The following is a 10,346-nucleotide window of genomic DNA, read 5'->3' as shown; positions in this document are numbered from 1 at the left end:
CACCTTTATTTTATAGAGGGGTTCTGATGTAATATTTATTATTCTATCATCTTGCACATTTGATATTCGACGATTTTTTACTTATAAAAATAGTTATGATATAAATTAGGACACTTTTTTAATAGACATGAACAAAATTTTTTTACAAATTCTTTAACTTACATATATTTAAACCATAATGTAAATTTAGTCTTTAACTTTGAAGCTACCTCACTTGCACTAATTAATAGATTTTGTAAATATAATTGTTGTACGTACAAGCTGAGAAAGAAGGTAATTATATAAAAATTGGGATATCAAGTAAAATAATTAAATAGAGGATAAATGTTTGATTAGAAAAGTCAACTTACTTTATATATGGTTTATCAGAAAACTCGAAAATAAAAAGCATCGATAGGTCTATCGGCTGAGAAGCATCATCAGAATTTCTAGGACACCTGTGATGTCTTATTTGCACAATATCAATAAAATAATAGGAGCAAAAAGAAGACAGATAAGTATTGCATCATCAGAATTTCTAGGACATCTGCGATGTCATGTTTGCACAATATCAACAAAATAATAGGAGCAGAAAGAAGACAGATAACTGTTACATATTAACCCCTCAACTCTTACTTTGTTAAGAACATTATTCGTTAATTTTCTCAAAAATCATTCAAATTGATACATCTATTTATACTGCATAGGGCCTTCTATTTGTGTCTCGTATGGTAAATGTACTAATAGATATTCTATTGAATCAAAGAAACTGGATGGAATATGAGCTCTAGCTTATATAATATGAGAGGAATGTCTATTTCTAGCCAAAGCATATCATCCATCATAATACATATCGCTGTCAAATCTCTAAAAAATAGACTCAATTCTATGAGTGCTTGCCAAATATTTTGAGGAAAGTCATAGAAAGCTACTGGAATAAGTCTTTGCATGAATACATTATAGTCATGAATTTTCATTCCAAACATATTTAACTTGTTCATATCTACTCATCGAGCCATATTTGAGACATACCCATCTGAAAATTTGATTTCTTTTAACCAATTACATAAAGCTTGTTTATCATTTTTGTCTAATGCATAACAAACCTTTAGAAATCTGTTGGTTGTTTCATCCTGATACAACTATGGTCTCTTGACTAATTTTTTTAATTCCTTACATGATTTTACAGTGTCTTTAGTTCTTCCAGACACGTTCATCACAGTGTTGATAATATTATCAAAGAAATTTTCTCAATTGTATGACATCTAAAATTATGTTGAATAAGTAGATACTTTCAATATGACAACTCCTAAAAAAAAAATACTCTCTTCTAACCACACTTGCACATCCTAACAATATATTTATTTATCTCATCTGAACCTCTATTTACTCAATGATTTGTTCACCTGAAGTCTGGATTGGAGGAGATTTTCTGACTACAATATTTTTTAAATTTTTTTATTTCGCATGAAAGGGTGATCAACTGGTAAAATTTTACGATAATTATCAAACCATGATAGTTTCCCACTGCAAGGTAATGAAAATATATCAAACTCTGTCATACAGTGTGGACATATTAATTTACCAGACATGTTCCATCCCGACAACATTGAGTATGCTGAAAAATCACTGATCGTCCATAATAATGTAGCATGTAATTTAAAATTTTTTTTACTTGCAACATCAAGATGCCATGCCATATTATGTGGTTCCCATCTCAAATTACATAGTTCCATTGCAAAAGAGGAAAATACAGCATCAAGATATTTTCATGCAGGGGAATCACAAGGATGACACATTATACCTCTTTCATGCTCATGCTCATGGTGCCACATCATATGGCAAGCTGTAACAGCAGATGTATGCATGCGTTGAAGTCTAGCAGTTAACGGAAAATAATACATCACTTTCCAATTAATTTTTTTCTTCTTTTACCCTAGTATGCGAGTACTATGCTTATAATGAGGGTGTGTATAGATTTTGCATTCACTCAGATCGCTGTCTTCATTCTAAAATATCACGTAATTATTTATACAATAATAAATCTTCTCTACAAGAAAACCTAAACCTCTAACTAATTTCTTTATATTATAAAAAATATCAATTATTATGTAATTAATAGGAAGCAACTCTGACATTAATTGACATTTGTCATCGTAACATCTTTATAAAAAATGATGTTCTACTTTCATATTTAATAACCTTACAGTAGCTGATAGTTGAGAATCACCAGAGAACATTTCATATAGTTACTGATATTTAGGTGTTGATATTTCATCTATATTGGAATAATCAACTGCAACATTCATCGTATCGTGAATAATTGATTGCATTGTAATATTATCAGTTGATGATTCAGGTGCAATAAAAGTTGTGCTAGATAGTGAACCACTAGAAGACCTAATTGATTCTATCAAATAAGACTCTCCGTGATAGTAACAATTGTAGTAATTTGACACAAAACCATTTCTACATATATTTACTTTTACGGTATCTTCATCACGGAAGGCTCTATTCCTATATTTTGAATGATTACACATACACCATAACTCGATATTATTCATATATTTTGGATGACTCTTAGAAAAGTTTACAAACTCTGCAACTTTAGCAATAAAATCATCTCTAATAAATGTATTTTCTAATCGATTGTACATCCAAGTTTTGTTCATAGACATTGTTACCTAATGAGAATATAATTTAAAACACTATTAAACTTGTACAATTCAATTTAAGCTTAAATAAAGCAATCAAATATAATATAGTGTGGGTAGTTTCCATTTAACAACCTATTAGTTTAGATTAGGCATAATGTTCACTTTCTATTGAGCATTCAACTTAGTGAATCAAAAGAAACCTAGATTGTTTTTCCATATATTGAACTTGTAGTATCTATCAACTTAAATCACATAAAACCAAGATTTTAGATCAAATAAATAATAAACAATGCTATCTTGTAGGCTCTAACCAAAAGATAATGAGCTCTAAAATTAACATAAATATAAATATATCAACACTAAAATCACCACTACATCTAAATTCAACCATATAAAATAACATGTATTTACTATTTCTTAAACTATGCCTGAAGAAGAATAATCTAGCCGGAGAAGAGTAGCAAATGCAGTATACTATAAAAAAAATTAGTGAAATTTAATCACAAACAAACTTAACAAAAGAGTATGCAGCGAACAAAGCTTGTAGCCGTGAGCTTGTGATAGGGCAAGACAGAAATATTAGCCTACTGAACTTGCGGCCAAATGCGTTGCCAGTTGGCGACCGACCAAGCAGCCTGTTACGAGCTGACGGCCTTCCACGCTGCCAGCAGCCAACAACCAGCATAGCCACCGACCACTTGCTGGCGGCCGACACAACCACCAACCTCATACTAACGGCCGGCAAAATCGCTAGAACGCGGATGGTGGCCTGCAAAGCCACCAGCACAAGGCTGGTTGCCTGAAAAGCCGCTAGTCGCGTGCAAGCTGCCGGCAACACCCAGCTGGAGGCCGGAAAAGCTGCCAGCCATGTGCTGGCGGCCAGAAAAGTTGCCAGTGGCGTGCTGGAGGACGACGAAGATCAAGAAGGAGAGAACAGAGTGGGGAAGGAGAGAACTTACCCGAATATCACTAGAGAGGAGAGAATCATCGGAGGCTAGAAACACGTGCGAAGAGGAGAAGGGCACAAATTCATGCCCTAATTATTTTCGAGATTTCTGACGGAATCTTGATTCCGTCGACAATCTTGTATTACCAACGGAAATACATGATTCCATTGGTAATCTAATCTATTACCGATGGAATCATGCGATTCCATCGATAATAAGTGGGAATTACCGACAGAATCTTGATTCCGTGGGTAATACTTCGGGTTTTTTATTTTAGTTGTGCTTTCACAACGAAAATCCAATTTTCGTTGAGGAATCCTAACGAAAATGTCCTTCCGTCAGTAATTCCGTAGGTAAACCAGGTTTTTATTTAGTGAATTTTCTATTTCCTGACTATATATATATATATATATATATATATTTGAGATAAGATTTATTTGAGATATTTCCAATAACATTAGCATATCATCACATAAAAACAAGAAAAACTATAGAAAGAAAATATAGATTCATAATATCAATTCAACTTGATAAACTAAAGAGTTTTGAAATTAGTACATAGAGAAAACTTAGAATTGAAATTATTGATCACCTTTATCTTTATTTTTGTCATCGGGCATTATCGTTTCCATTGCCGTTTCAATCTCTCTCTCGCTTATCGTTAGATAGAAGAAATGAAGAACATGTAAAGCCCTAAATCTGAGATGCAACTTAAATTTACGTGAGTTTAGTTTGTATGGTGTGTTGTGTGTTTTATATTTTGCTTTTTATTATCTTTTAATTTGGGTATTGGCTTTTTTAATTTTCTAACTCAATCAACTTTATCACACATTTTATGTAGGATTCAACTAAATCTGTTTCCATATTCAAATCCGAAAATTTCATACCTGATTATATTATTATTTAATTGGATATAAAAATCTCTTTATATCCTCTTTAATTTCTTTCGGATCATATATCAAATTCTCCATAGTTCGAAGAAAACTATCATCCCTAATACCATGACATATATTATCCACAAAAATTTAATGCTGATTTCTTGATTTCAAGTAGTTATTTACTGTCCTTCGAAAAGCCATGTTTTGCTGCTAAAACTTGGATAAAGCTCTATCGAAGCACAGCCTTATCAAATTAGACCAATAGTTCACCATTTCGGCAACACTTCTTGGTAACACTTCATTAAAGGCACATGTGTTTCTTTCATTCCTGGTTACCCATAGCTAGGTTTGGCATATGGTAATCAGAAATCGAATAAATTTAGCTTACTTTGAAGTCTTCCACATGGAGTAGTGATTCATCAGTTAATCAATCATTCAAAGTTTGTTCTTTGAGATGTGTTGTTACTCGGATATTAAAGTTTCATTTATGAACTTATCCTGCTTAAAAAGTCTTAATAACAGACGAAGAATTCCTTGTATCTTCAATTATTACAAAACACATATCCATGCATCATCAAACACACTTCATCCCACAACACACTGACTTGAAGGATCATATACGTTCAACAAAACACTAGTTTTCCTCTTCATGTAGTGGCTTCACCTTCTTGAGCTTTAGTGCCAACTGAACATAAATATGATCGCAGGTCTTGTCCAGCCATTGGAAGAGAGAGACTCTAACTTCTTTTTTCAGGATCATGATTCCAATGAAACCCCAAAAGCCAACAATAAATCCGATTGTAATGCTGCTGTATTGTATCACACGTCCAATCTTGTCTGCCTGTGTTTGTTCAGATGGAACCTGAAAAGTTGCATGACTTGAGCACTGTGGCAGTGGTGATCCGCATAGACCTTCGTTACCAGCATAGATTGAGGCGTTGAAGGTTGACAACTGTGTGCTTTCTGGGATTCTTCCTGACAAGTTATTGTAGGACAGATTCAAATACCCCAAGAAAGAAAGAGCAGATAAGCTCGCAGGAACCTCTCCTGTGAGATTGTTCATGGATAAGTCCAAAGATTCTAACTGAGACATGCCGCCTATCTTTTCCGGAATCCTCCCAGTTAAATGATTCATGGATAAGTTAAGAAAATGCAATCCAAGAAGATATGTCAGCTCATTTGGAATTTCACCAGAAAGATTGTTATTTGACAGGTCCATGCTTCGCACCAATCGGAGCTCATCAGTGTATTCGTAGGAAGAACCTTTCGCTGTTATTATTAATGTCTCATCATAATGTGAGTCATGGTATAAAGAATCTGATGAAAAAATTACAGCCATTGCACTGAGATTGCCAAGAGACGAAGGTATATTACCATGAAGACGGTTTGAAGAAAGATCCAAAAGTTGGAGGGACTTGATACTTGCTATGGCTGTGGGGATAGTACCATGAAGTAAGTTTGAGTGCAAGCGAAGAATCTTCAATGATGCAAGGCTCTGTGCTATCCACATTGGTATTTCTCCAGAAAATTTATTTTCACCGAGATCAAGAATTACCAACTCTTTAGAATTCTTTAAGAAGGTTGGAAAAGTTCCAGAGAGAGAATTATCATTCAAGTGGAGAGAGACTAGAGAGGTAGGAAATTGATCAGGGCATTTTGGTACTTCACCAGACAATTCATTGGAAGATAAGTCGAGGACTTGGAGTTTCGTACTGCAAAAGAAAGGAGAAAGGTTACCCTGGAGATGACTTCCAGTTAGACGCTGAAATGAGTTGTGAGGTAGCGAGAGTTCCTCTAGTTGATGTAATTGACCTACACTTGGAGGGATCAAACCACTCAAATTGTTGCCATCAAGATATAAGACTCTTAGGAGAGAGCCTTTAGTACAATTGGACAAGCCATCGATCAAATCCGTTAGTTCTCTTCCAATACTGTTGTGTGATAAGTCAAGATCGATCAAGTTGCAGAGATTACCAAAAGTCCTGGGTATCTGCCCTAGTAGGTTGTTTTCGGATATATCCAAAATTTCTAAGTTAGCGAGTCCACCTATCGACTCAGGTATCTGCCCTATTAGGTTGTTTTCGGGTATGTTCAAAATTTCTAAGTTATAGAGCCCACCAATCGACTCAGGTATCTGACCAATAAGTAAATTATTTTCAAGATTTAAAGCACGTAATTTTTGAAGTTTGCCAATGGATTCTGGTACCTGTCCAGAAACATTACTGTCATATAGAAATAACAACTCCAAATTAGTGAGATTACCAAAAGTTTCTGGGATTGATCCTGTCAGGTTGCTCTTCCCCAAATATAAGACTACCAAGTTTGTAAGGTTTCCCATGCTCCATGGTATCACTCCAGTGACATTGTTGTGTGACAAATCAAGAAACCTCAAATTGACAAGTTTCCCCACTGTTTCTGGAATATGTCCTGCTATATGAGTATTTGATACACTCAAGTGTCTTATCCTTGTGAGATTCTCCATGACATGTGGTAAGTACCCCCTCACATAGGTAGAATCTAAATTGAGGTACTCCAAGTGCCTAAGATTCCACAAGATATCTGCAATTTCTCCGCTAACTTCATTGCCGCTCAAATCCAAATACTGCAGTCTGGTGCTGATATTACTTAGAATTCCAGAAATTTCTCCCTTGATGAGATTGCTTGCTATTTCTAATTTCTTTAAATTAGGAAGAGCACTAAAAGAAACTTGCAGTTGCTCCACATGAAGTCCAGAATAGCACTTGCGGAGATCAAGATATCGGAGGTTGCTAGCATTAGACAGCCAATTGAGCATGGCATTAGTGAAGTTCTGATAGTGAAAGAGACTAAGCTGGGAGATGGATGTCAGATTAAAAGAGGGCAGTGGGGATGTAACAGGCGGGAGTTCTGCATTCCCCAAATTTAACACTTGAAAAGTGCCGAGTGAATTAATTTCCTGAAGCCAATTGGTTGCTCTCGAAAGGTCGACGCAGCTCATATCAAGATACTCCAATGAAGGAGAGAGCCATTGGAGTCCACCAGCGCGAATACATGATTTGAAAGTGTAATATAATGAGTTGACGCATCCATTAAGATCGAGGTAACGCAGGCTGGAGAGGTTACCGAATTGAGGAGGAACTAACCCACAAAACAGAGTTCTTGATAGGTTGAGATACTCCAAGTGGACGAGAGAAGCAATCATATTGGGGATGTGGGCAAAGGAGAAGTTGTTCATGCTCAAGTCCAAATACTTCAAATGCTTTAGCTCTTCCAGGGAAGGGTTCAGCTTACTCGCACCAATTCTCCCAGGACTGAAACTGTCCATCTGATACAAAATTGGATCTTCTTCATAGACGTAGTAAGGGTAGGGGCTGTGAAGATCGAGCTCTGTAACGTGGCCAGTGATGTTGTCGCAGCCCACTCCTCTCCACTTGCAGCAGTCACGACCGATCCAAGACGAGAACCAGTCGCCTGGGTCATACATGTCGGACTTGATGGCGAGCAGAGCACTTCTTTCATTCTCCAAGCAGCTACTCTCCTCCGTTGCCTGTAGACTATCGTTGCAGTATGCTCTTATGCTCAACAAGAAGATGATGAAGATAAGTGCAGAATGCTTTGGGGAATTAGAACTGCCCTTGCATATGCTACTGGCCTCCATGATTAAGCGATCGATTAATCTCTCAAGGGAAGGTTGGGATGTATGTCAGGTTGAGAGAGAGTATCTTGTTGCTCATGATTCATTTTGCCATGTTTCATCAAGAATTTATTATATCAGACCTGAAAAAAAAATACAGGTTTGCCTCCAGAACGCAATGGTGCGCACAAAATTTCTGTGTCTATAATTAAGTGATTTGTAGTTGTCAGGGATGGCGGTCATTACAATCTTAATAAGTCAATTTGACACTTCTTTTCACATTTCAATTGTTCGACTATGTGAGGCCAGTCATGCATGACATAGGGATCAATCACGCATTGCGTTGCCAATGCTGATGGTGAAAATTATCATAACAATATAAGAAAAATAAGAGATTGATCAATCCGGTCAGTCAACTCAGTTGGTCGATAAGTCCTACACGTGTTCAGCACAAGGCCAGGGGAGCTCTTTTACACAATCGCATGGCCCAGAAGCCCATTTATTCAGTTCCAGCCGAATCAAAGTAGCACATCAACGGAAGCCAACGGGGGCACAAATTGCACGGTGATGAGGAGAGCTGTTGAAGATTTGCAGAATGCTGAATTCCTTTACAATTATTTCAGATATTTACAGCAGCAAGTCGACCATTAGTTGCAGTAAATCTTGATTGTTTTTTGATCTTTTGTTGTATACTTCTGCTTTGATGTTGCAATTTCCTTTTTTTAAAAAGAAAAACAAAAAATATATGCTAAAACTGGAGAACGCGATCACTTCTCAAGCTCCTGTTTGCATAGAGGACACGAAGACATAATCCTCAACCACTGATCCACGCAGTTAAGATGGAACAGATGCTGACACGGCAGCTGCCTCACCTCCTCTCTCTCACAGTACTGTGCCAAACATATGCAGCACTCCTGCCAATTTTTTAGCAAATTAAACTTTGAATTAAGGGTTCTTTGCAATTCGGATTTGTATGGACTCACTTGGTTCTCGTTTGCAAGATCCCTGACTTCCTTGAATCTCCGTCGAGGCAGCTTCGAGAGTTGATCCTCCGATGCTCCTCGATCGGCGGAGGCCAAGTTCATGTTGAAGCCTAGGCGGTTGCTTATCAGCGGCACGCAGCAGCAGAGCAGGACGAAGAGCAGGAAGGGGAAGGAGTAGAGGAGGGCGTTCCATGTGAGGATCGCTATGCACAGCACGTGAAGTTTGGGAGCTCTGTCGAACGATCCGTGGCGCGAGTCGAAGATCCACACGTTGCCCATCACGAACCATATCGCGAAGAACAACTCGAGGAGCGTCCTCGATTTGTTCATCAAGTAGGAAGAAGAGTCATCCATGGTGGTTCTCGAGAGTTGCTCGAGATCGTCGGAGTCGAGGCTGAGGGCCGAGTGGCGGTAGCGCCAGTAGATTAGAGGAAGGCTGAGGAGGTTTCCTAGGTTGTAGCCGCCGAGCCAAATCCTAAGAGGCCAAACCGGGTTCTCTCTTCCAGAGACGGCCATGGTGGCGGTGACTATGAAGATTTGCGCCACCAGCACGATGAACTCCGCTGCTAGCCACGGCGAGGAATTGAAAGGGTTGGAAACTAAGTCGGACGTCGACGCGTTCTGGTACCGGAACACACGTCTCAAGAAGCCAAACCACCGGGCTCTCGCGATCCGCAGGGCCATCCTCATCAGGAACGCAAGCGGCACAGTCCGAGGTTCATCAACGACATTGTTATCTGCCGGCGGCATTCTTCTTCTCGGTCCAAGGATGGAGGAGGATGTTTGCCATGGATTGCTTAGTAAGGTGGAAGGGAAGTAAGGTGGGAAGTTGGGTTAAGATGGTGACCAAGAATCTAACAAACTTTGCTTTGGCTTAAAGTGTTGATCAGGGGATTCAATCAACCTTCAACAGTTGGCCAAACCATCTCCCCCTCTTAAGCAAACAAAATTATAGTTGAATCAACAACCGACTGCCAAGCTAATAAATCATCCAACAAGATCGCATAGGTTGACATAGTGAGTGATACGGGATATTATGGACGGATCCGGATATGATGTGACAGTCAAAATCAAGATGAAGTGACAGTCAAAGTCAAAGGGAGGTGGTAGCCAATGTGTCATTTTCGATGAGATTTTGTTATTCGCCCCGTGCTAATTATGAGGCCTTTAGTACGAGGACGGTTGGCCTATGAGCCGGTCGGGCTTAGAGAACCTAGCGCCCCATTCCTATATTAAGATATCTATTATATATCCGAGCAGTCGACGGGCGGCTGAGTTTAAGGAATGCC

At 38.2% G+C, this 10,346-nt stretch overlaps 2 protein-coding genes across 2 annotated transcripts; both read right to left on the bottom strand.

The window, feature by feature from the left end:
- Nucleotides 1-5,095: 5,095 nt before the first annotated feature.
- Nucleotides 5,096-8,098, bottom strand: LOC121999653 (receptor-like protein EIX1). The gene has a single exon (XM_042554304.1). The coding sequence runs from the start codon at nt 8,096-8,098 to the stop codon at nt 5,096-5,098; it is 3,003 nt and encodes a 1,000-aa protein (XP_042410238.1).
- A 444-nt stretch (nt 8,099-8,542) lies between these two features.
- Nucleotides 8,543-9,854, bottom strand: LOC122000413 (E3 ubiquitin-protein ligase At1g63170-like). The gene is made up of 2 exons (XM_042554823.1): nt 9,058-9,854; nt 8,543-8,988 (listed from the first exon to the last, which is right to left on the bottom strand). The coding sequence occupies exons 1-2, from the start codon at nt 9,805-9,807 to the stop codon at nt 8,842-8,844; spliced, it is 897 nt and encodes a 298-aa protein (XP_042410757.1). The 5' UTR covers nt 9,808-9,854; the 3' UTR covers nt 8,543-8,841.
- Between the last annotated feature and the right edge of the window lie 492 nt (nt 9,855-10,346).

The sequence above is a fragment of the Zingiber officinale genome, chromosome 7A (genome assembly GCF_018446385.1).
Source record: "Zingiber officinale cultivar Zhangliang chromosome 7A, Zo_v1.1, whole genome shotgun sequence".
In the NCBI taxonomy this organism is placed as follows: Eukaryota; Viridiplantae; Streptophyta; class Magnoliopsida; order Zingiberales; family Zingiberaceae; genus Zingiber; species Zingiber officinale.
Note: the sequence above shows the minus strand (reverse complement) of the source record. Positions and strands in the feature narration are given on the sequence as shown.